The sequence below is a fragment of the Pteropus medius genome, unplaced genomic scaffold (assembly GCF_902729225.1).
Source record: "Pteropus medius unplaced genomic scaffold, Ma_sr-lr_union100, whole genome shotgun sequence".
Classification (NCBI taxonomy): domain Eukaryota; kingdom Metazoa; phylum Chordata; class Mammalia; order Chiroptera; family Pteropodidae; genus Pteropus; species Pteropus medius.
In genome coordinates this window covers 4,698,338-4,723,955 of record NW_024342469.1, presented here as the reverse complement: position 1 = coordinate 4,723,955, position 25,618 = coordinate 4,698,338, and the positions used below count along the sequence as shown (strand labels likewise).

At 55.1% G+C, this 25,618-nt stretch overlaps 1 protein-coding gene, 1 long non-coding RNA gene and 1 pseudogene across 5 annotated transcripts; 1 reads left to right on the top strand and 2 right to left on the bottom strand.

Moving 5' to 3' along the window:
• The first annotated feature begins 8,428 nt into the window (after positions 1–8,428).
• On the top strand, positions 8,429–25,075 carry BIK (BCL2 interacting killer). Of its 4 annotated transcripts, none has more exons than XM_039863250.1 (6): positions 8,613–9,132; positions 17,301–17,303; positions 21,560–21,679; positions 23,046–23,153; positions 23,905–24,019; positions 24,565–25,075. In XM_039863250.1, the coding sequence occupies exons 3-6, from the start codon at positions 21,564–21,566 to the stop codon at positions 24,646–24,648; spliced, it is 423 nt and encodes a 140-aa protein (XP_039719184.1). In that variant the 5' UTR covers positions 8,613–9,132; positions 17,301–17,303; positions 21,560–21,563; the 3' UTR covers positions 24,649–25,075. The 4 variants fall into 4 exon arrangements, with proteins under 4 accessions (XP_039719183.1, XP_039719182.1, XP_039719184.1 ...); XM_039863251.1 differs by having other exon boundaries at positions 8,613–9,147; XM_039863249.1 differs by lacking the exons at positions 8,613–9,132; positions 17,301–17,303 and adding an exon at positions 8,429–8,520.
• Positions 12,686–20,963, bottom strand: LOC120602914 (uncharacterized). The gene is made up of 3 exons (XR_005652906.1): positions 19,448–20,963; positions 17,487–17,571; positions 12,686–16,921 (listed from the first exon to the last, which is right to left on the bottom strand). It is a non-coding gene; the product is annotated as an uncharacterized LOC120602914 (long non-coding RNA).
• LOC120603032 (uncharacterized) lies at positions 18,734–18,852 on the bottom strand (annotated as a pseudogene).
• Positions 25,076–25,618: the final 543 nt, after the last annotated feature.

The following is a 25,618-nucleotide window of genomic DNA, read 5'->3' as shown; positions in this document are numbered from 1 at the left end:
TTGGGAGGGGAGGGGCCAAGGTCCAGACCTCTCCCAGATGGATCCAATTCTGGGGACTCTAACAAGCCCCTGCACACTTTACGTCCCCAGACTGTACCCAAGGCAGTTATTTATGGACAGAGGGAGTGGGAACAAAAACGTAGGAGGTGGCAAGCAGCAGGGGAGGGGTTGGGGAGGAGATGGTGCGAGAGCTCCTCACATTGAACTAAGCCGCCCAGCCTAGGCGGGCGCTGCGGCCTGGCGCACAGCACAGTCTCTGCATGTCTCACAGGGGACCCCTGAGGTTGACACTCTTACCCCTGCTCAGCCCAAAAGGAAACGGAGGCTCAGGGAGGTGAGGAGTTTGGCCCAGGCCCCTCGGTTTATCTGGGGCTGACACAGACCTGGCCCAGGCCCCCTGGGAATTCGCCTGGGCAGAGGCTCCTGACTGAGCTACACTGAGTTTCATTTCTTCCTTCAGAAGCTCCAATCTCGCCACCCTCAAAGAGTCACGTATGAAAGGGCTGAGGCCTCCACACAGTTGACTGGATGCTTTTTCCCAGTTCCAACTGTCCCCAAGACGGCGAGTCTCCTGAGGGCTCTAGACGCCCTGTGTTGTTCACAGAGTCACAGTGCTTAGGGAAGACGCCACAAGGAGGTTCGGGAACAAACAAATGAGTGACTTGAGAGTCGGACGCGCCTGAGTTCAAACTGGGGTTTTGCTGTATGACGTTGGGCCTGTGGCTGAGCCTCTCTGGTCAGCTTCCTCGTCTGTGAAACGGGCCCTTCGTGTGCACTTCACCAGATGACAGAGAAGGAAAAATAACACGAAAGCTGTGAGTGGGCAAATGCAGGCACTGAGCCACGTCCAGCCCCACCAGGTTGCAAGACCCTCAGGACTCCCCTCCCGACTTCTCCCGCAGCTCACTCTGCTCACGGAGCCCCTGACCCAGTTATTGTGGGGACAGGCGAGTCCTGCCTCCCGGCGTGGCCAGCAGCTCCCTTCCTTCCGATGCAAAGAGCCAGACTCGCTTTTTCTGTCAAATATTTCTGTCCACACTTTGAACTCTGACCTCCACACCTTTGCTTATACTATTCCTTCTGCCCAGAATGTCCTGAAGTGAAATGTCCGGGTCAAAGAACAGGCACGTTGGGCACGTTTCGAGGTATTCACCAGGTCACCCTCCTAACAGGCTCTATGCGTGGTCCCAGCACCAGCGCCCATGAAGACGGGTTCCCCGCACAGCGCAGTGTATCATCAGAGGCTCCAATGTCAAGCAGTGTCATTGTCGCTTTAATTTGAATTTCTTTTGTTACTAGTTGGAACATAGTACCATATACATGTCCCAGAGGTGGGGCGGGGGGACGGACACAACTGCAAAACTTTAAATCAAAAGTATGTTCTATGAGAGAAAAAAAGTCAAAAATGCTATTGTCCCTGGATCCTCCTCATGCTTCCAAGTAGGAGAAGGGGACTGTGGGCAGCTGTGACTAGCAGTCATGAGGTAGGGGAGCCTGCGGGCCTGGGACGAGAAGCTGGCTCCGGCCTCAGGGCGCCACTTCGCCTGCCTGGCCTCAGCTTCCTCCTCTGTAAAATGGGAACTGCACCGCTCATCCCATAAGGCTGTCGTGAGGACGACAGGTACGGCCAAGGGGAAATTCACTCATCTGTGAAACGGTGTCTGCACGGTCCTCCAGGAAGGGTACCGGAGAGTGAAATCCAGCACGGGTCCTGCCCTCTTGGGGCTTATGAACCAGGTCTCCCTAGGGTGTCCCCGCCCCCAGAGCAGAGGTGTGGACAGCAGTGGCCGCTGACACCACGGCCAGCCCATCCTCGTTGAGTACGGGCCACGTGAGCCGCTAGGATTGCTGCTATTGTTTTGAAAAGAGCTGCTATCACGCTGATAAACTCAGCTGTCAGAAGGGATGTTATCTCTGGGTGGAAAGAGATTCTGCAGGACTGGGGTTCCTTCCCGCCTACACCCACGTGGGACTCGTCCCTCTTGCTAGATCTGACTTGAGCGATAACCTGAGGCCTGAGCTAGATCTGACTTGAGCGATAACCTGAGGCCTGAGCCTGCTCCTGGCAGGGGACGGCGGTGGCCATCACTGCAGGATGTTCACGGCTTGCTGCCCAGGGCCACCACAATGCTTCGGGAGCAGATATCACCTCCTCTCTGACCCGGATTCCTGGAATTGTCTGATGGAGTGGGGGCCTGTTCTCCATCTCCCTGACAGCTTGCTTGAGATTAGGTTATTTCGGTCACACTGGCCATTTGGTTTTTTGGCCCAAACGCGTGTCTATTAAATCACTGTGGCACTGAGCTGAGTGGCCTGGCTGGTTAAGCCTCTGTAATCTGCTCTGAAATGTGCTGGTCCTGTTTTCAATTGTGATACTATCCTTGTCACCAGCAGAGCTGGCCAGCTCTCGGGTTCCACCATGGGCTCAGCCTGCCAACTACCCCTGGCAGCCATAAATCTGGGTCTTAATTAAAATCCTCGCTCTTGGCTGTTTCGAGTCTGATTCATTGTGCTTTGTTTTGCTTGATTTTATTTTGCAGTATTGAGTTTAGTTTTACCAAAAAGTGCACAGACTTTAGGCATTCAGCTCAATGAATGTTTACATACGTACAGACTCCTGTGACTACCAACCATTTCACCCCAGCCAACGCCACCCCCACCTCAAGAGGTAGCCATTAGTCTCACCTCTATCACCATAGATTACTTTTGCTTGTTCTTGAACTTCATATAAATGGAATCATACAGTATGTCCTCTCTGGTGCCTGGCTTCTTTCACTCAACATAATGTCTATAAAAAAGTTATTGTTTTATGACCAGAAACGTAATATATGTTTGTTGCAAAAAAAATCGCAAATAAGGTACAAGAGGGAAAAAAGAGACCACTTAATATCCACACCTGTTACCTACCCTTGACCTTCTAGTGTGTCCCTTACAGACCTTTCAAGGCCAAAAAAAAATATTTTCAACTTAAATCAACTCCTATAGTACTTACTATTCTATAACCTTTTTTTTTTTCGTTTAACACAGCACACTCAGACTTTTAATGGCTGCGTAGTAGGGCATCGTTTATTCCCTGCTTGTCAGTTAGGTTGTTTCTCACATTCGATTTTGCCTTGTTTATCCATCTCTCTCAGTCCTTAGAAGAGCAGAAAACTTGACTATCTACCTGCGGCTGTCTCCCCAGAATTTAGGGGGCGCATGAGTGAGTGGATGGACAAGTTGCGATGCACACTCTCATACACACGTATGTGGAAACTAGTTTAATTACATTTGCCAGAAGATGCTCAAAACCGGGATTGTTGGCTGAAAAGGAAAGCACCTTCTTAAGTTTTTTGTTTGAAATTGCCAAACTACCTTCCAGAAAGACTCATTTATTTTTGTGTCCATCCATCAACTTTTATTGAGCATCTAACTCAGTGCCAGGAGCCGTCCGAGGTGCTGGGGATACCGTGGTGAAAAGGGGGTCTGTGTCCTCGTGGAGCCTCCCGTACCCACTCACGTACGGGGAAGGCCACTTCCGCAATGCCTGCCCTTACGTGTCCCCACAAGCTTCTGAACTGTTCCCGTTGGGGGCAAAGGGACATTTCGTTAATATTTTCGTTTACATGTCTAGAATCGCTCCTGAAGGTGAATATCAGTTATTTTCCAGTCATTTGTATTTTGTTACTTCTTCAACATATAATTTTTGAATACCTACTATGTGTCAGGCATCGTTCTAGACCCGGGGGGTACAACAGTGAAAAAAGGGGAAAAAAGAGAGACAAAGATCCTTGTCCTTGTGCAGCTTATATTCCAGTTGGGGAGACAGACAATAAACAAAAATGAGAAATAAACTGTTGTGTGTGTGAGAGTAATAAATGCAGGACAGGGTAATAAAGAACTCCACGGAGTCGAGGGCTGCAGTGTTAAGTGGGATTCTCAGGGAAGGCCTCCTGGGGAAGGTGACATGTAAGCCGAGACTTCAGGAGATGAGAAGGCGAACTTGCAGATATCAGATGGAAGAGCGATCGGGCAGGTGCAAAGGCCCCGAGGCAGCCGTGAACCTGTGTTTGAGGGCTAGCAAGGAGGCCAGCGTGGCTGGAATGGAATGAGCAATGAGGAGAGTTATAGAAAATGAAGCCGAAAAGGTAAAATTAGGCTGGATTAGGTAGGGCCTTCGAGACTTTGGCTTTCACTCTGTGTAAGGTAGAGAGCCATGGGAAGGTGTGAGCAATGGACGAACAAGGTCAGAGTTTTAGTTTAACCCCGGGACTCAGGCTGGACTGTAGAAAGGCAAAAACGGAAGCAGGTAGACCCGAGAGGCCGCTATGGCAACAGCCCGGGTGAGAGATGCCCCGGAAGTGGGCAGGCCCAGGATGTATTTTACAAAGAACGCCGATGAGATTTGCTGGAGAATCAGATACGGGGAATATTAGTTTCCTGTCACTGCGTAACAAATGACGTGACAAATGACAGCCAAATCTAGTGACTTAAAACAACAATGAACACGGTGTCACAGTCAGGAATTGTGGAAAAGTGGAGCTGGGTGGCTTTGGCTCAGGGTCTCCACGAGGCTGCAGTCCAGACATCGGTGGGGCTGGAGCCACCCGAAGGCCGGACAAGGGCTGGAGGACCCACCTCCTGGACGCTGTTCCTCCCCACGTGGGTCTCTCCCCGAGGCCGCCTGCGCGTCCTCAAGACACAGCAGCCAGACCCTCCCAGTGAGTGATCCCGGAGGGCAGAGCTGGGCCACAGCCGTCCTTTCGGCTTCTCTGCTGCCGCACTATATTCATGAGAAACCAGTCCCCGGACCTGGGGCCCCTTGGTCGCAGGGTCACATAGCCCTGCCCCGACCCGTGTGGTCAGCGAGCCCACGCCTGCCTGGCAGCGCTTCCAGGCGCGGCTGGCCTGATTCGGGTCTGTGAACCCGGCGCCCCAGCGCACAAAGGGACGGTGCCCCCACCCCGGACTACCACGTTGGCCCAAGGGGACCAACGGCCATAGGTTTCTGAGAAATGTCCCCTCTCTCCCAGATCAACAGCAGACCGCACATCCCCCCCCAGGCCGTGCTCCGAGCGGCCGCGCCTCCTATCCCGCTCCTCCGCCTCAGAGAAATGGAAGCTGCGAGCCGGCAAGCAGCTATTTTAAAATGTCTTTCTTGGGGGAGAACTGTCTGAGTGTTAGAGGAAAGGAGGGCCAGAGGGAGGGGATCGCCCTCCTGTGTTTATTTACTCTGCAGGTATTGAGGGAGCACCTACTGCATGAGCGGTAAACAAGCCAAGCCTGGCTTAGTCTCAGTGTGGGGGGCGGGGAGCCAGACGCGAGACAAACAGGTGAGTCGGTGGCGCGGAGGAAGATAAAGTGCAGGGACCCCAGCTCCTGAGTGAACCACCCAGGCAACACTAGTCTCTAGGTGGCCTTTGCCCTGCGAGGGTCCCCCAGGAGGCGTCCACCGGGCAGTCGCCGGTGAAATGCCACAGGGAGGAGCTGGCGGGCTGGCTGCTCTAGTTCCGGGTAAGGAGCTCGGGCCAGCTCTGGAGAGGACGGGGAAGTCCTTTGATGGGTCTCTCCTGATATTCCAAAGCCTCTCTCAAAGCTGGAGGATGTACCAGATGAGGTGTCCCGAAGCTGGGGACAAAAGTCTGGGATGGCAAGTGGAAAACAGGGCCATTGAGAACCTGCGCCAGCACTTGGCTTCCCCAGATGAGCCCTGGATGCTGAGGCCAGCACCTGCCGCTCCCCCTCCGCTCCCTGGGCCTGTGGGTGGGCCTGCTCCCTCAGCCTGCACTCCCTCCTCAAGTTCTCAAAGTCACATCCTCAAGCACTCTCGACCTCTTTTACAGTAAAGCTTTCTTCACTTCTCCCAAGTTTACTTCCTTGAGTGCTGGTTGTGCTGCGCCGCCGCTCAGCGCTCTATTCCCACTGTCTCCCCCACCTGTCATTCTCCTAGATTCTTAGACTTCATCACTAATCAACCTCCCTGCTCGGGAGCATAGGTGCCACTTGTTACAGGAATCATCCCCCCCCCAAAGTTACATGAAGTCCAAAACCTAAGTCGTGAGCTGAGGGGCCTGCCATGGCCTCTCAGCTGGGGATGGGAGCCCCCAGGGAAGAAAGGGGCTGCCCCACTGGGTCATCACACCCAGCGGGATAATCCTGGGGATGGCCAGCAAATCTCAATGGAGAAAGGGATGTCTGGGGGCCAGCTGTAGAGGGGTGGAAAGGGCGCTGCAGGAGGTGTAGACCGGAGTTGGAATCTGCCTCTGCTGCCCACAGGCCGGGTGGTCTCTGGCCTCCTTTTTTCAGAGCCTCAGATTCCTCATCTGTGAAACGGGGCCACAGGTTCTCACCTGCCTGTGTGCAGACCCTGGCGAGTGCTCTGGTGTCTGCAACGTGAGGATGGCCAGCCTCACCGGGCAATGGTGGCAATGGTGAGGATCGCAGGAGACAATAGAAAGTGTTTACCCCCTGAGGTTGGGGAACCTGAACAGATGGGGGGAGCTACCATTATTATTGTATTGCCATTATCATTCGCAATCTGACCCAGGGCCTGTTTTGGACTGATAAGAAGCCCAGGCCTTCCACAGGCCCCATTCTTATTCAAAAGATGTTTTCCTCTTCACTTCCATTTCATCAGCATCTTATCTTGGGGCCCTGCAAGGCAAATATTTTCACCCACCCCTCCCTTGGGGCTTTCTATCCCCCATCTGTCCCCCAACTGTCCTCCTTCCTCCATCTGCTCTGCTCATGTTTACTGAACACCTACTATGTGCCTGGCACCGTGCCTTCAGCCTCGAGATCCATGTGGAGGCATTCTGAAACACATCAGGTCTCTTTGGCCCAGGAGACCTTGTGTCTTCGCCTCCCCTGAGTCTGTGTTTTTTCATTTGCATAGTGTTTTTGGAGAGCGCGCCCCTATTTTGTAGGCTCCTCTCTCCTGCCTCTAAGGCACCCTGCGGCTATTAGCAAGGGGTCAGGGTGATCTAAGAGATGATGTGACTTGGGGGGCCCCTTAAAGAAAGGATTACATCGGAAAGAGCCAGAAGAGCACCCAAGGTGGGAGGGGACTTGAAGCTTAAATTCTACAGAGTTTACTAAACGTTTTCGGACTATCTCTTCTGACCCTGCCTGCAGCCCAGCCAGGGCAAGGGGGTTGGGGGTGGGGGTGGTGCTGTCGTGCCATTTTACAGAGGAGAACACCCAGGGAAAAGTGGGTAACACTGTCATCACTCCACAGGTGGGAGGAAGGCACAGGGTAGCTCCAACAGGTAGCAAAATGGCAGGGCTAGGGGGAGGGGAGCCCCCCTGGACCCCTGCTGCTCCCCTGCAGGACTGGGGTAAACAAGCCTTGTTGTTGAGTTCCTGAGACAATGGATACTTTGTAATTCCAGCATGCCTCCTCCCCCTCCAAAACAGACCCTACCGGCCCCTCCTTAACCAGCCCTAGGGCTGGGTCAAACTCCACCTAGAACCTTTCTGATTTCTCTCTCTGGGAAATTTAGGGTCAAGGTTCTGCCCCCCATTCTCCCCCAGGGCCCAGGAGCCCCCGGGTAGGGCAGGTAGGCCCCACTATTGGAAGCAGGGGAATGAGGGTGTGGTGAGTGGTGGAGCTGGAAGGGTGAGGAGGTGGAGTGTGAGGAGGGGGGCCAGAAGACCCAGGCTTGGGTAGGATGCTGCTGATGCTGTTTCTAACAAAGTGTGAGTCTCTGTTTTCACATTTGTGAAATAGGCTTCAGGATGCCTAACTGCCAGGGCCTGGGGGAGAGGAGAGGGGGTGTATTATTTAACGAGTACAGGGTTGGTTTGTTTGTTTTTACAAGATGGAACATTCTGGAGATGGATAGTGGTGATGGTTGCTCAGCATTATGAATGTATTTAATGCCACTGAACAATACACTTAAAATGATCAAGATGGTAAATTTCACGTGATGCGTATTCTACTGCAAGAAAAAAATCGAAAAGACAAAACAAAACCTAACTCCGGAAGCTGCCAGCACCAAGAGCACCGAGCACAAGTATTGGAGCACCTGAATTCACGGAGTCATTTCCTCCCCTCTGAGCCTCAGTTTCCTCATTGGTAAAATGGGCTTGAAAAAAGCACCAAGCCCTTAGGACTGCTTTGAGGGCGAGGGAGGTAGTCCACATAAAGATCCCGGATTATAAACCTCAATTCGGCCTGTGGATTCATCCACACGTATTCCTAGGTGTGCGCACGCCCGTGCTGGGAAAACACGGCGCGCGACAAGACAAGCTTTCAAGTAGCAGGAGGCAGAGAGAAGTAAACAAGTACACAAATTACACTTGTAGCAGTTCTCGTTGCAATTCGTACCTGGAGTCCGGGATTCCTGGTGCCGGGGCGGGAAGGGCGGCCCGGGGGCGGGCCGGGGCGGGGCCGGCAGTTTATATGGTCGCGCGCGGGCTGCCAGCGGCACACAATACGCCTCCTGGCTGGAGCGCTCCGGGCACCGTCATCATCGGTCCCGCCGCCGCCGCCGCCACCACCATCGCCACCGCCGCCACCGCCACCGCCACTACTGTGAGGTGAGTCCGAGTCCCGCCGGGGCCCTCACCCCGCTGTCGCCCGCCCCCTCCGCCCAGCCTGAGTCCGGCAGGTAAGCGCCCAGGGTGCCGCCCTGGGTGCCGAGCGGCTGGGACGTTGGGGACCCGTGGCCTGGTTTTTCTGTCCCTGGCAGCTGTCGGGTGTGTCGCTTGCGGGCGGTGTCTCGGGACCCTGGCTCCGAAACGGCCTCTTTCTGGAGTGGGCTCCACGTCCCCGCGGGCGGGGGCGCCAGTCGCGGCCCAGCTGGCCTCAGTCTCCGCATCTGTTCGATGGGGCGGCCCGTCTGCGCCCCGCCGGGAGGGCCGGGTGCCCGGCGGCCCCGCTCCGCCCTCCTGCGCGACTTCTGGGGGCCGGGCTCTCACATCCTAGGGGGCCGTGCGCACCCGGCCGGGGCGCGAGACTGTCATCCGCGGGCCGGGTGTCCACTAAAAGACGAGAAGATGGCGTCGGGCACTGCCCCAGCCGGGACCGAGTGGCCGCGCACCTGCGGAGGGCCGGAGACAGGCTTCGTTACGGCACGCGGGGGAAGTCCGAAGCAGGAACTTGGGCGAGCAGGGCGCGGCCACCACCCCACCTGCCCGCGACCTGCACAGGTGCGCTCTGCACAGGTGCGCCCGCGGGCAGCGGCGCGCGAACCGTTCGGGGCCCCGCGGCCTGGTCTTGGGAACCGGGAGGCGGCCGGCCAGCTCTCGGCGCTTGGGCGGCCGCAGGGCACGTTCCATCTGGTGACCGTCAGGGGTCCCGCCGCCTGCTCCTTTGGGCCCATACAAGCTCTTGGGGGAGATCAGGGCTCAGGGTCTCGCGATGCATTCAGGCCTCCTGGGTGCGAATCGCTTTGTAAGCCGTTCATTGTTACTGTAATTTTTGCTAGAATGAGCCACCCCGGGGGGGCGGGACGTTGTTGTTGTGTTTTGAGCTCTTGTTGTTGTTGCTGCTGTTGTAACATTTTCGAGCACCTGCTGCTTCTGGGCTCTTGAAACGGTTTCTTCGGTTGCTTCGCCCCAGCTCCCCAAGAGGGGGGAAGGTTCTCAGCCCATCTTTCCCCCATTAGGCAGGGGACAGACTGTTGAGCTCTGTGCTGGTGGGTTTCCCAGGACGGGACTCATTTTACAGGTGGAGAAACTATGACTCAAGTTGCAAGAGGCAGCTTGACTGCTGTCTCGTAGCAGTCCAGAGCCATGTTGTGGAAGCCAAGCCAAAACCCTCCCTTGGGACACTTTGTAGTACAGCTCTGAGCCTCAGTTTGCTCATTCTTTAAAATGGGTCCATGAGGTATCCCACCAGGTGTAGAGATCACCCACCCAAGTGTTAGCAGCTTCCCTGGAGTTAATGCTTGACTTTGTTTCTACTTATTTTGGGCATGCCTTATGAAGAAATTCTTAGGACTAGCACATTTTTGTACTCATTGGCACTGTTCTGCACGTGTCCTCAGACCTGTCTGAGGCAGTGGCTGGGCCTGGGTCCCCGCGTTGATACCGGCTGCTGTGTGGTGTTACTCTTCCCTGCCTTCTCATTTCTTTTCCACTCTTCTCTTCTTACCAGGATTTGGGGATTTCCCACCATCATCTGAATCGCAAGGTCACAGGGGAGTGTCACTGAATGATTTAGCTGTGGCTTTTCCAACCTTACCAACATAAGGTTGAGCAAGTTTGTTTTTGCTTTTGGTTTAAAATGTCTGAAGTGACCTGGGGGAGACTGGCTTCCAAGCTGTCATTTCAGCCAGTGGCTCAGAATGTCCCCCTGAGCAAGGGAACATACTTAGTCAATCTTCTAAGTTGACCATTAGTTGATCATTTTTTTTTTTCTTTTTGGTGAGAAAGATCTTAGTGGGAATATTAATCCAAGCAGCCGGGATCCTGTGCCACCTTCCATGGGCTGGTGTGAGACCTAAAACAAACGGAGTATGCTGAGCATGGTCCCTGTGGGTGTCACACTCATCCTAATTTGCCATTTCAGCTCAATTGCCACCTTTTCTGAGAAGTGCGTCTAAAGGTGCAGCCCTCCCACACCCACCAGCTCCTCTGTCTGAGGACCTTATTTTACTGTCTTCAGGACACTAAAGACAATGTAAAATGGCCCGCTTTGGCTCACTTGGTGTGTCTTATGCTAGCCTGCAGCTCTGTGGGAACGGGAGCTCAAAATTCATAGTTACAGTCTGGGCACGCGGAGGAGAAGCCAGATCGAAGGCTGTAGCACGTCATTGTCCATGTTAGTGCTTAGTAGGTGTAACAGGCGGGTTTGCTGAGCTGCAGGGGAACCAGAGGGCAGTGTTAGCCCATTTTGCCATCTCTCGTCATCTCTAATAAACAGAAGGGGTTTTGGGGAAGGGCTCTGTCTAGCCGGGTGTCGACGCTGTGACCTCAGAGGCATTTTTCCCTCTCCCTGGAAAGCATCCTGTTTGTAGTGAAGCTATTAAGTGTGTAGACAATTAATGGCTTCTTGCTTCCCCTACCGCGGACACAGTGGATCCCACGAGAGTCCAGCTGTTTTTCTCTCTGCTCAGAACAATTCCAAGAGGTTTCAAGGAAGTCCCCGGCACGCTCTGGTTTTGTTGTTGGCTGCCACCAGGAAGCCTGCAGCGGGTCCAGGGTGGACGTGTGCAGCCGCCCCCTCATCTCTTTGTCCTGCCTCGGTGGGTTGGGAAGAAATAACTGAACGTAGGCAGATAAGGCCAGGGCCTGCCTTCCTCGTTGGCCCACAGGCAGGAGCAAGGCCAGGCCTGGTGGCCAGGGCACTGGGCGGGCTTGGGGAGGGCAGCTGATTTTCCTAGTGTCAATATTAGGATGTGACAACACAAAACACCCACTGGGCCTTGCTGGGCACTGCATGGTAAACCTGTTTTTCTGGAGGTGGGAGGAGACACGCGGTCACCCAGATTCAGAGGAAATGCAAGCTCTAGAGTGAAAAGCCCACCTGGCTGTTTGTGGGTGCTCACTGTGCTTTGGAGATTTTAGGTTGAGAGTTCTTGATTTTGTTTTCTTTTCCCAAGAGAAGTGATCTGTGTGTTTCTGTGGCTTGGAGCTCAGAAGAGGCTCTGCGAAGTGAGGGCAATGTCTGTGGACTCACCACGTACAGACGATGAGCCAGGGACACCCAGGTCTGACCCTGGGTGCTGGGCATGGGTGTGGCGCTCTCCGGAGCGCCTGACTCACTGGACGTGGCTTCCCATTAGCGAGCACCTGCTGTAGAGCGTGCGTGCACGGTGCCTCCTTCCCGCAACTCCACTCCCTGCCGGGCTCTCACGCCTGTCCTTCACGGAAAGTGAGGGTGTGTCCAGTCCAGGGTCCCCCAGCCAGGACTTGCCTGTCACTGTGAGCCCAGCTCCCCCATTCTGTTTTACAGTGTGTGGTCTGGTTCCGCCCCCAAGCTCAGTTCACTGGATCCCGGCACCGAGCTGGGGCAGACAGGCAGGTAAACATTTAATGAGACCTTAATGGGCTAAGTGCCCAATGCAGAGCTGTTTACCCAAGGTGCTGGGACAGGCAGATGAGGAGCAGTTGAATCCAGGGAGGTGGGGAGGAGCTGAGTTCTGGGCCAGGCCCTGAGGAGGGAGCAGGTAGCAGGCAGCGGGAGGATGTAAAGGTGGGGTTGAGGCTTCAAAAAGGGTGGGGTGAGTCTGGGGAGGCTTGGCCCCATGGGGCAAAGGGCCTTGTGCCAGTGAGGAAGTGGGAACCCCCAAGATTGCTGACTGTGTGTGTATGTGGGTGGGTGTGTGTGTGTGTGTGAGGATCCAGTGAGTAACTGAGAGCCCCCTCAGAAGACATTGAGAGGAGACCCCAATCTGGAAGGAAGGAGACACTGGGGTTCCCCCTCTCTGAGCACCCCTACATCTGGGCTCAGTAGGGACTAATTCTTCACTTACTTTAAATACTTTTTAAATACGTATTTTTTAAACTTAAACCGCAGACCAGGTGGTATCTGGGCACACGGATAATGGTCCTGGGAAAGCAGAGGGGTCCCCTTTCTGGCCTGCACGAGGACTCGGTTGACTGGGACTTGCCTATGACTTGCACAATGGGCCCCCCAGGTTTTTCTTGCCTTGTTCCCCCACCCGTTTTGTGCTCATCTCATTGAGCCCTTTATTATGACAATATCACAGGACGGGTGGCTCATAAGCAATGAAATTTTAATATCTCACAGTGTGGCTGCTGCAAGTCCAAGGTCGGGGTGCCACAGACTTCCTGCAAGGAGCACTCCTGGACCTCTTCCGGAAAAGCACTAATCCAGTTAGCAGAGCCTCCCGAGGGTCCTACCTCCGGATTCCATCCGCATGGCCGTTAGGTTTTCAACATGCGAATTTGGGAGGGACACAAACATGCAGACCACAGCAAACTGATTTAAAGTTATATCCAAAATCAGTCATCCAGAGAATTATGAATCTGTTACACTCTACAGTGTGAGGTATTCTCATAGATGTTCCAGAAGGAAGAGATATAAAAGACTCTCCCCAGTGAGGGATCGGGGGTCCCTAAGGGGCTAAGGAATTTGTCCAAAGTCACATGGCCACACTGGCCTAGGCCCCAGCCGTGTGTCGCTTGGCACTGCCACTTTCCTCCAGGGCGCTCTTGGCCGCTTGTCTGGGTCTGCACCAGACCGAGGGCCAAGCTGGCATTCTTTGACGAGGGAGAAACACGTTGACCCTTTGGGCCAACTCTCTTCGACATAACCTGACATGAAATAAGTGGAAACGGCTTTGTCACACGGGGCAGGTATAAGGGCGGGCACAAACACCAGCACACCTGCTTCTCTCCAAGTTCCTAAGGGTTCGCTGTGAAATCTGAAAAACTCAGCGAAGTCTTTCACTGGAGGTATGAAGATTTGCCCGCCTTGCCCCTTTGCAACGCTCCGAGGGTGTCAAGGTTCGAAAGCTTTGACTTTCGCCCCAGGGTCCTTGTCATCCCTTGTTGGATCCTTGTGTGGAGAGGCGGCCACGTACCCAGGATCACATAGTACAAAGCCTACAAAGGTATTGCTGGGGTTTGCAGTGAGGGGGTGACATGTTTAATTACAGAAGTAATGATACTCTCACCGGAGGTAGAATGAAAGCCTGTTCCTCCACCCTTGCCAACCACCTTTGAAGTCCACTGGCATCTCCAGATCTCAGTAGCGCTATCAGGTGACGCATTTTCTTGCAAATCTTCCGGGCATTTCCATTTACATATAACATGTAACCAGTGAAATGTATACATTCGCCTAAATGGTGTCACAGCTGGCTTCTCATCTTGCTTGTGTCTGTCACTCAGCAGCTCACTGACTTCTTGCCACTTCCCTACATAGAGACTCACGTCCTTCCATTTTTGTGGCGGCCAGCCTGTGTGGATTTGGGGGAGGAAAAGGGCTTGGGTTTTGTGCCTTGCTAACCTGAGCAGGGGCTCCCTAGCTCCCTGAGTCAGGTCCGGGAGGCGGGGCGACCTTAGGACCTAGAGCTGAATCGGACCTGCGCAGCTCCAGCCAAACTTTGACCTAAACTGCAGCTACAAAGAAAGTATGTCCTGGGGTTAAAGACCACGTTTAATATAGCTCCTCCCCCTCGGATGTGTGACAAACCCTTCTCTGCCAAACCTCAGCTTCCTCATCTGTAAGGAGGGGATGATGTTCCTCCCTCCCATGGAGTTAAAACTGTAAAGTGCTATGCGATGCTGGATGGGCACACACGTGGTTTACCTTCGTTTTCATGCAGCCTCACCCCTCAGGCGCTCAGAGGGCAGGGTGCTATCAGGAATAATGACGCGTTGGTCTGAGTTTTGTCTGAGTGTATCGGCCCATTTGCCGGGTCAGTGCATATTGGAGCCGGACGTGGGTGGTAGTGTATGGCCAAGAGGCCCTGGATTTCCTTCCTCACCCTCTCAGGCCCTCCATCGGTGGCATGGGGCAAACAGTCCCCTCCTGAGGGAGGCGGGACTCAGTAGGTGCAAATACAAATGATGTGGGGTCACCAGGAGCCCTCGGCCATGAGAGCAGTGCTTGGTGAGGCTGCTGGAAGCCACGCCACGCGAGACTTCTTGTCCCCGCCCACCCCACCCCAGTGGATGGCTCTGCCTGCATCTAGGTTCAAGGTGGATCTGGCCAGTCCCTGTGGTTCAAGGAGGAGGGCTTTACTGCGGGTGGGGTAGCACTACTGAATGGCTGTGGCTCCAAAGGTCCATTCTAAGGGGCTGAGTTCCAAATTAGTGACCCCCCCACCCTGCCGCCCCAAGGTGAATTTTCAACTTTCTTTTTGCTTGACATACCTCTGTCCTTAGCTTTTCTCTCCCTCTACCTCCTTTTTCTCTCTCCTCCTTTTTTTCCCCTCCAGTTACTTTTCCATCACTTAACGGGAGTCAGCCTCAAACGCGCTGCCTTGGGCATCTGCAGGTTCACACGGCGGAGGCTGGAGGCTGTAGTTCCTCTGCCAGGTGGTGAGGGGGCGGGAGGAGGTGGTGGGGGTTGGGTGCTTGATTTCTGAAATAGACCTTAAAGACCAACATCTCCATTTCAGACCAGGTCAAGCTGTTCACTTGAAACAGAGTGATTTTTGCTTTTCTTGAACCAGCGCGTCGTACATGGTAGTAAAACTTTAGGAAGACAAAAGCACGTAGTAAAAATTAAGTCTTCCTCCCACCTCTGTCTCAGAGACGCTTCCCTGCTCTCTCCCTCAGGAGGTGGTCTGTGAAGACAGAAGCTTGTGTGATGCCTTTGTGTTTACACAGTTAATGACAAACTCCCTCCCTGCTGTGCTCTTGGAGCCACAGTGCTCCTACAGGTCCACTGCTCATCTTTTTCGGGGCTGCCTGGTATGTGTGGGGGTTTATGCAGGATACGTTTCTGGAAGTCAAAGGTCACGTGCATTTGTGACTTTGATGGATTGTCCTTGTGAAGTTGATCTCCAGAGGAGCAGGAACTGGCCGGTCCAGGGTCGGTCCGCGGTGAGGGTCGGGGACCCTGGCTGCTGCCTGGCTTCTTGCTCCCTCTGTTGGTTCTTCAACCAGCTTTGGAGCCCCTGAGGGGCCAGTGTCGCATGGTTTTACCCTCTCGGCAGTCCTGGAGGTTGTGCTGTCCCCAGGCGGGAGAGCCTTCTCTGAGCTTGGCTCAGGTCCTGGTCGCACGGCAGTGGTGGAGCTGGGACTGGAACCTGGGTCTGTCCTGCTGAAGTCAGGGCTTTTCTGCTTGAGCACTGGGAGGGGCAGGGCCGGTGGCTGGGATGAGTGTGGGTGGGAAACCCCAGTGGAAAAGACCGGGGACCAGGATGTCCCAGCTGGGCCCACCCAGCAGCCAGTGTCCTGGCACCTAGGACTCTAGTGACCAGGTGGCATCGATGGAGCCCCAAAGGTATCAGCTGTTACTGCTTTGCTGACGTGGGACGAGGCTGGGTTTGGGGAGACTGAGGGTCCACCCTCCAAGGAGGGGCCAGCTGTTTGCATCCCATCGCGTGTGTGTAGGGTGGAGGCGCGTGAACCTGCGGCCCGTTGGAAAGAGTCATCCTTCCTCTCTTGACCCTCCCCGTGACCCGTTTGGTCTCTTCCACCCTCTGGACCTTGGTTTGCCCACCTGTGAAATAGAAATTGTCAAAGTCCCACCTGGGTCTGAGGGTTCCCCACCAGGAGGTTGAGCCCCCTCCCCTGCCTCCTCCCGTAGCCTTGACCTTGCTGTCTTTTGCTGAACATCTGCTACGTGTTGCACCAGCTGAGGGATCTCTACTCACTTGACTTTGAAGCAACCCCTGGGGAGAGATCGCCTTTCCCAGTCCCTGATTTGGAAACTGAGCTCAGCCGGGAGCTGGTCCAAGGGCAGAGCTGTTTGCTCAGAGCAGACTGGCCAGTCCAGGGCCAGCCGTCCCTCTGTGTCCTGAGTTCCGCAGGTGTCCTCACGGCCGTGGGGGCGGCCGTCTCGGGTTAGATTTGCATCCTGGCCTCTGTGGGTAACACAGGGTTCCTGGCTGGTTTTTCCACTGAGTGTGTAGGCGGGTTAAGAGTGTCGGCTGCAGCCCGGGTGGGGACACAGGGTTAGGTGTGCCTTCCTTTCACCAAAGGAGTGTTTTAAACCACTCGTTTGCAAATCTGCTGGAAAAAATAGATGCTTAAAACCAGGCAGGGCTTCTGGACCTGCAGCTGCCGCGGCCTCAGCGCTCGGCTTTGTCTAGTTATTTGACAGACGTTTCTCTGCTCTTCGCTGGGGACCAGAGACTAAGAATACATGCAGCCCCTGTCTTGTTACCTGTTTGCTCTGTGTCAGGCACATTAACACGGTTCTGTCGGTTTGTCCTTCGCATCCGCCTTGTGAAACGGGTATCGGTGAGGAGTAAGGAAACTGGAGATGCAGAAGGTCGCCACCCAGCAGCCTGGCTCCAGAGTCCATGCCGTAAGCCATCGCAGATGGAGAAACAGCGACGGCCAGTGTGTTTGGCTGCAGATAGAAGGGAGCAGAGCGGGGGGCTGTGGGAGCCCGACTCTGGGATCTGGGAAGGGGCTGCTAGAGCTGAGTTCTTTAGGGACCATTAGGAACGGGCCAGTAAGGGGAGGCTGAGGACGGCAACCAGCAGGCACGGTCCATGCAAAGTCTTGGAGGCTTGACCTGTTGGGGCACAGTTACAGAAGCGCCTGGTCTTCGGTGTGGCAGGGACAGGGTCCAAGGTGACGGTGGCAGGGCTGAGGCTGGTGAAGCGGCCAGGGAAAGAAGCGAGGGGTGCTGATAGCAGTGCGGCGTGACTCCCGAGGGGACTAGGAGTCGAGTGGAGCTGTGACAGGGTCAGATAGGAGGCAGCAGCTTAGGAATTAGATTGGAGAGAGCCCAGCTGGAGACTAGAGAGAACCAAGGTAGCAAGAACAGGTCCAGCACTGGCCCTCCACCAGGGCGCCGGGGCAGCTGGGCGGAGCTAGAAGTGGGAGGCTGCTACTCCAGTTCCCAGCACACTCAGCGCTCCCACTCAAATATCATGTCTGGCTGGGGAGCATTTAATGAGGATCCTTACACAGGGCTTGTTGGTGCCGGACAGACGACACTAGATGCTCAAACATCAGCCAGGGTTGTAACAGGTGGTTCATGCTGGTTCTTGCCTGGATAAGGAGCCTTGTTAGTTTGGGACCATTATTCCCACTTAACAGATAAGGAAACAGTGCCTTGACCAAGATCCCACTGCCCTTCTGGAGTGTGGGTGCTTGGACCCCAGCTCAGTGGGAATCTGGAGCCCGAGGGACAGTCTGCTGTCTGGTCCAGGATGATGGCTCAGATGGGGAGGTCCAGCAGTGTCTGGGAGACCCACAGAAAGGTACAGACTCAGGCCCTGCCCCAGAACAGTTCAGTCTGCCAGGGGAGGCATCCCCCCCGCCCCCACGCTCTCCACTCCGAGAGCTAGTCAGACACATTCGGGCCTCAACTCCAGCCTGGCCAAGCTGCCAGTGGTCACTGTCCTTGGTCAGGCTCCTGTCCCTATAGGACTTGGGCTCCTCATCCCATTTGGTGCTGAAAGAAAGACGGATTGTCTGTTGGGGGCCGAGGGATAATGGGACAGTGGGTCAAGGTAAGGCTCAGGCTACATGTCTAGCGAAGTCCCCTTGAGGCCCCTTTCAGCGGGGATTTCCAGGGGAGCATGGCACAGCCTCTGGGAAGAGAGCAGGCCCCTGCTCGGGGAGGGGGGGGTGGGGGGGAGGGAGAGCTAGAAGGCGGATGCAAATGAGGTCCAGGGCGCTTTCCCTGGGACACGGTCATTTGCATAGACACCGAGTCCGGTCACAATTCCTTACGGCCCACCCTGAGGCAAGCTCAAGTACATGTGTACACACTCCACTCACAGTATGCCTCGTTGTAAACATCTCATCCACAAGAGTCATCTCGATTTGTCTGGGTCTTTTATGTCCTTTAATGGAGTTTAAAAATTTTTTCCGTGAAGATTTTAAGCATCTTTTATTAGATTCATTCTTAGACTTCGTATTTCTGTAAGTACGTATTTCTTTCCCACTATATTTCTGGCTGCTTCGTGAGGATGTGATTAATTTCGGTATGTCGATCTTGGATCTGGCCACCTCGAAACTCCTGGTAGTTTTAGTCACTGGTTCTCTACATGTTCTTTTCTGCTAAAAAAGCTTCGCTTTCCTTTCTTTCGTTAAAACAATCACATTTTCTTCTGCTGGTTTGAATGTCACACGTTGATTCTCTTAGAAGTTTCCTGTAGCTTGCTAAGACTCATTTGCGATTTGCTTTTTTATTTTTTCGTTTTAAAGCCTACAGCACCCTGTATTCCCAGGCGGTCTCCAGTCCAAGTACTGACCAGGCCCGATGCTGCTTGGCTTCTGAGATCAGACGAGGTCGGGCGGATTCAGGGTGGCATGGCCGTAGACTCAGTTTAATTCTAGCTTAAATCGACTTATCATTTTGCTCTTTTTGTACTAGTGTACACTGCCCCCCCCCCACCCCCCTTCTTTCTCTTTTAAACAAACAGTTGCTGAAAGGCCCCGTGGGTGGGCATCGGAGCCGCCTGGGACCAGGGTTTGCCACTTCACCAATCCCATTAAAAGGCAAATGGATGAAAGTCAGCTCTGGCTACCGAAGTGGCTTCCAGCCATATTCGTTTTGATACTTGCTTTTTCCCTTAAGTATTGTCTGACAGCCCTGTGTGTGATGTAGATGGATCTAGCGTCACCTCCTCGTTTTTCACTGCCACCAAGCATTCCCAGGAACTAACGTGTGGAGATTATGTACCCACAGCGTTTCCTGTGCTGGGTATTTTAAGTTGCCGACAGTATTTTGGGGGCGCTTAGAAATGTCACCGTGACTTTCCCTGTACCTGTGTGATGGCCTGATGGTTTGGGGGAGTCCCTGGGTCTCGGGCCTGCATACTTTTAACACTTTGCCTGCAGGTTCCTTTAGCAGGTGGCAGCACCCCTCCCCCTGCGGACGCTGGGGGCCACCCTCCCCCCACCCACCAGGTCTGACCTGACAGCTCCTTTCAGCTGGAGGGAGAAGGTGCTGTCCTGACAGGTGCGGGTGGCATATGTCAGGCCCCGGGCTCTTTGTGGCTATGTTTACACGTCTGATTTCTCCAGCGTAGCTCCTGTGTTTGGCTTTCATTTGGAACAGATATAAGACTTGTTTCCCTCTTAGGAAACTCAAACAGCCTCTCTTTGAGACACATTTTGGGCCTGTATTCTCTCCAGAATAATGCTGTCCTTGTGTGGTTTCCTTCTCAAAGGCCAGAGTTCCCTAGACCCTTAATACCTGTGTGTTCCCTTGATGACATCCCAACATGTCCATCCCTTTGCATGTGTGTTGGGCACATTCTTGAGACTAACCTGTCTAGACTCCCCTGGGACGCCTGTAGGTCTCACAGCTTCCCTCCGTGTTCCCATGGGCCCCGGCCTTGCCTTTGCATGCCCCGCCATGCCCCTTTAATGCACACTCTTGTCTGGCCTGGGTGTCCGTGCAGAATGCTGTGCATGTCCTGCCTGTTCTTCAGGGGTAAACACTGGTCCCCCCTGGCCTGGGAGCAAAGAGACTTGGGGCTCTGTCTTTTCTGGGTTCGGTGCAGGCAAATGTGAGGAGTTAGACGTTTTAAAAAAAACTCAGGACATTATTGTAAGAAAGTGGATTGAAGTATAAAGCTTATGATAGGCCGCGCCTGCCCCCTCAAGTGTCCCAGACTCAGCTCCGAGTGCTTGAAGGAAGTCCCTTGATGTCATCCTCCAACAGCCAAGTGAGAGGCCGCTGGTACCTCACAGATGAGGAAATGAGTGGCGTCACATGGCTAAGTGGCAGAGCGGGGACTTGAACTCAGGCCCTTTGGTTCCAGAGCCATATCCTTCGTCATTCCGTTCTGGGCGTAAGGCTCTCTGGTACAGTGTAAGTTAGATTATGGTGAACCCAGGTCACAGAGTCCTACGCAGCTATCGCAAGTGACGATGCAAACATTGACCGATGTGGGAATTCACAGTCGTAATGCTCAGGAAGACCTTTGGCTGGAGAAACAGGAAAATCGATGAATGGTGATTTGAACAAACTGGGTTTTCTACACATCATGCCGTCAGTGGCTTGCATTTTTTTCTACGTTTCCAGCCATGCCATCAGATCCAACTCTCTACCCCTCCGTTCGGTATTCTGAGCATGTTATTTATTCTTGTACTCAGCACCTCAGCGTCATAAAATGGCCAATGCAGCTCCAGCCTTCACTTGAACCCTGTGTTGAAGGCAGCAAGGGGGAGAGAAGTTGCCCAGGCTGGGTCTTCTCCCTTTCAACCCCCGCATCAGACTTCTGAGACCTCATTGACCGGGACCCAGTTGCATGCCCAGCACTAGCAGCAAAGCATGCTGGGAAAGAAAGATTCCTTATTGGTTTAGATGAACAAGGAAGGGTTCAGGGCCACCTTGAGGAAAATGATTTTGTTAGCAAGGAGCCGGGGGGCGTGGAGAGGTAACGGTTGCACCAAGACAGTGAGGTGAAGAAGGGTTATAAAATGGCGTATGCATGAGTGGCTTACACCCCGGTTTGAAGGTGTGTGTGTGTGTGTGCGTGTGTGTGTGTGTGTGTGTGGTGTCCATATGTGCTTAGAAGCGGAGACGGGAAGAGAGCGGCCTCCGTCCAGGAACTGGGATTGTGGGTGGTGACTTCTCCTCATTGCCTTCGTTTGCTTCGCCTGCTCAAGGGAAGTAGCAGGCGTGGGCAACAGGCGGCACCATGGAATTGTCCTCCTGGTGGGGCCCAGCCTTAGTGCACTGTTTTGACAACACACACCTGGGTTTACTGGTCTTTTGAGGGCCAGTATTAGAGCCTTTCTTCTATGTATCCTGATTCTTTTTTTCACCAAGAGAAGTCACCTCGAGATCCCTGACTTGCAAGATGTATGACGGAGAACAACAGAGAGGCAGGGTGACTTGCTCAGGGGCACGTAGCCAGCATGCTGCAGGATTCGAGTCTGGGGGAGCTGGTGGGGGAAGGCTGATGATAGCTTTAGCCGAGAAAGAGTGGGCGGGATAGAGGTGAGGTGACTGAGACCCCCGATCGCATGGTTCTGGGCATCAGTCAGTCTGTGTGTCTCTTTTTTTTTCCCCCAGAGAAATGCCCCTTTCCAGGAACCTCATTTTGTGCACCTTCCTGCAGGAGCATGGCCTGCAAGCCCAGTCTCCTCCCGGCATGACCAACCTCCTCCAGCACTACAATCCCCATCCTTACGGGTAAGTCTCAGAAGCCCTCTGAGGGCCCCGCCCACCCGGTTCCTGGTCAGTAACCTCTGGGGGTGTGGTTGGAAGAGCCGGCCTGGGTTCCGGGAAGGGCTCCAGACTGGAAACTCCCCAGGTGTGATATGGGGGCAGGTGCCTTGGGGCAGGGAAGCTTTGCTCTGATGCCAGCTCCCCGAGTCCCCTCAGAGCATCCAGTCTGTCCACAGTCCCAGGGAGGACCTTGGGCACCAGCCATGAGATGGTTCAAACTTACGGCCTTGGGACAGGTGATGCCTGACCAGGATCACCTCATCAAGGCCTCCTAAGAGATGGCGCTGACGTAGCCTGAGGCCACCTCAGGGCAGCTCCTGGCCTTGGCTGTCAGGGTGGCGAAGCGGAGACTTTCCACGGATCAGTCCCAGGGTTCCAGACGTCCCCTCCTGCTTTGGGCCTCAGGACTCAATGTAGTCATTAGGTCTTAGACGTGGGGATTGGGGCTGGCTGCGATTTTAGGACTGGAGGGGCCCAAAAATCTGCCTTTTTCCTCCAACTTGTAAATGACAGTAAGGTAAGAGAAGGCTGGCCGGGGCACTGTTTTCCTGAGGCCCCACAGGTGTCGGCAGACAGATGGGACCTAAGCCCCCCTCCCTGATTGCCAGCCAGCCCTCCAAGCCCCCAGCCGGCCCCCCTGGAGTAGAGAGAGCATGGAGCCCGGGAGACCGGTAGACGGCACGGGCTGGGCTGGGCGGCCTCTCTGGGAATTCCCAGGCAGCTGCCCAGTCACCGGGATGGAATGTGTGGGCAAACCCCTGAGAGCAGGGCTGACACCCGCCCAGGTGCCCACGGGGGAGGGGAGAGGCCGACTTGGAGAATGGGTGGGAGTGTGCGCCTCCATTTCCGTCAGGGACCCAGGGTTCACTGAGAGTGGGGGGCAGGGCAGGTGGGCCGTCAGCCCTTCCTTTCTGAGAAGGGTGGTGACACGGGTGATTTCAGGATTGGAGTCAGGGGAGCAGGCCCCAGAGCTCCCCCTCAGGAGGAGAGGAGTGAGCTCAGACGCCTGTGGGAAGGGCTCAGAGCCCTCCCCCCCCGGCCCCGCCCCACTGCCCATGGTGTCTCCCTGCCCCCACCCCCTCCAAGGGCTCAGACCAAACCCGAAGCCCCCTGCTCCCCGCTCCCACACTTCAGGGAGTGTGCACCTGTGCACGGCACTTGCTGACTGCTTCTGCAGTAAAGTAGGGGAGCCCAAGCAGGGGCATGTGAAGATTGCTTGCTTCTCGCCCTGCTCTGTGCCCCATGAACCTGTGGCCTGATGGCCAGGTGGGTCTGGGTATGAGGGTCACTGGCACTACCTACCCCTGACTTCCTGTACCCCTCTCCACAGGGACATCCCCCACGAGATGGCCATGCGGCTGGCCTTCATTGGGGACGAGATGGAAGTGAGGTGGACGCTGCCCCGCATTGCCGAGCTGCCCTGGATGGCGGTGTACAGGTGACCAGCCCGCGGGAGGCCCTAGGGGGATGTGGCTCCACTCCCAAGTGACGGGAACCCTCGCTCTCCCTGCCAGGAGGCGCCAGCTCTTGGAGCTGGTCTGCTGCCACCTCGTTCTTCCTGCTTTGGCAGCAGAGCAGAACCTGAGCCCGTTCCCTCTTTCCCGTGTCGAGCCAAAGGGTCTTGACTTAAAATGACAGGACATACTGAGCGAGCTCTGGCGGTGCTGTCCGTGTGTCCTTGGCAGAGTCCTCTGCACCAGGCATCTCTCCCAATGACACTCGATGTCCATGATTTGCCAGCATCCCTGCGGGTTCTTAGACCTCACAGGAGGGGTCAAGGTGGCAGCATAGAAACCTTGCTCTTCGAGACCAGGACCAAAATCGATGTAGTCGCTTGCTCCCCAGGGCAGCAGCCTGCCTTTGGCGAGCCCAGGCCTCTGTCAAAGTAAAGCTCCTCTCGAAAGAGGACCTGCTCTCCTGGACCTGCTCTGTGGGCGTGTGGACAATGGCGTGTTTGCCACAGCCAGCTCCAGGACGCAACGCCAACCACAGCGGCCTGGCAGGCGGGGGAGGAAGGAAACAGGAAATCAGATGGATTTAAGACCAGAAGCAGCCCGTGGAGGGTGGTGGTCATTGATGGAACCACCCAGACAAGGGCGTGAGGGTGCCGTGCGTGAGGGTGGGGGGGGACAGGGAGATAGGCCCCTGTCCCACAGTAATGGCCCCGCCCCCTCCCATTTGTCTTACAGCTTGGCTTTCACCTACCAGACAGGCCTGAGGGGTGTTCTTAGAAGTTTTATGGATGGACTCACTAACCTCAGGGGAAACAGAAGGTTCTGGAGCTTCCTGACCCTCAGGGACAGGGTAAGCTGGGACAGTCCGGAGGTCTGGAGCAGCCGCTCCATGGGACATCTCTCCCAATGCCACAGTCCCTGCCACTCCCTGCGGTCCTGCCCGCTTCACCCGTTTCTACTTCTGCCTGGTCCCAAAGGCCTTTGGGTTTGAGGCTCCTGCTTCGCTGGCTGGGTGCACGGGTGCTCGGGTGCTCGGGGGTCTTGGCCGCTTCCCCTCCGCGCTCAGGCGTCTCCCTCTGCCGGGTGCGCCTTCGCCTGGCAGGCCTGTCTCCTTTCTCACTCATCCGCCCAGGGCAGGTGCCTTGGCCTCCTCCCCGCCTCTGCCGTGTCCTCAGGGCCACTTTCCTTTCCTGCCCCTCCTGCCCTCATCTTTCTGGTCTCCTTGTCCCAGACCCCTCCGGTTCTGAGCGAGGTGCTCTCATGTCCCCACCTTACCTGACTTCCTCTTCTCCACCCCAGTCCTACGCACAGAGCAGGCACGGGAGGCGAGCTGTAGAATGAGCCAGGCACCTTCCAGGCTGGCGGCCCTCACCTCTCTCCATCTTTGTCTTACAGGTGTCCCCCACCCGGGGGCGCAAGCTGTCCTTACTGCTGCTGCTGGTGCTGCTCCTGGACTGGGGCCTCCACCTCCTCCAGTGACGTGCTGCTGGCCAGTGCGGGGGTGGGGCTGGGCCCCTCCCCCTGGACCACCACCCTGGAGGTGGCCTTGTTGGTTTTGTTGTCTTTTTAACTGTTTTCTTATGACCCCTTTTTTTATATTTAAACTCTGAGTGCTGGGACACTCCTGAGGTTTCATACTTGTTTTTTCTTTTTTTTTTTTTTTTTTTTTTGTAAGAGATGAATTATACCTCTGGGGTCTTTATGGTTAACTGCTCTCCCGGCCCCAGCCCATTCTGCAGTGGCCTGTCCCCAGAAGGAGCCTTCCTCTTGTGGGTTGGCCATATTGTGGGCAGCGGGGGGAGTGCTGGTCACACCCCCGTCTGTGACTGTGATGCCCACGGCAAAGAGAAAATCTGCTGGAGTAGATTTCTGAGGGGTGAGCTCAATAAAATGTTGGTTTTCAGTGGTCTGTGGTCCTCTCTGGGGCTGGCAGTGTGGGCTCCATCTTGCCCCTTGGAGGGGCCCGTGGTGGAGGAGAGGCGGGGGCGGGCATGTTCCCAGCCACCTGTATCGCAGCCTCCTGGCTTGTCCAGCACCGCAAGTGCTGGCCGCACAGCTCGCGTTTACCCCTCCCTGTTGTGCCTCGGTGCCTGAAAGCCACCAGTAGGGACTATTTCCTCTGGGCTGTCCGGGCCTCTTCTGACTGGGCCGCCTGCCCTTCCCACGCTTGCTCACCCAGCACTGTCTGCTGGCGTGGGGCAGCTTGTGGGGCTGCTCCGGCAGAGGGGTGTGTGTGTGGGGGGGCGGGAATGCCCCAGGGGCTGTTTCCACTGGCTGCAGAAAGGTGCCCAGCCCTTAGGAGCCACCACCAGCTTCAGTCTGTCAACAGCAATATAAGAAATCACTCTTCAGTCCCCAAAAGGAAGGAGGCCTGTTCCTCCTAAAAAGGGGCAGGTGTGAGGTGTCACCCAGTGGCCTCATGATACCTAAAGGACTTGCACACAGTGCC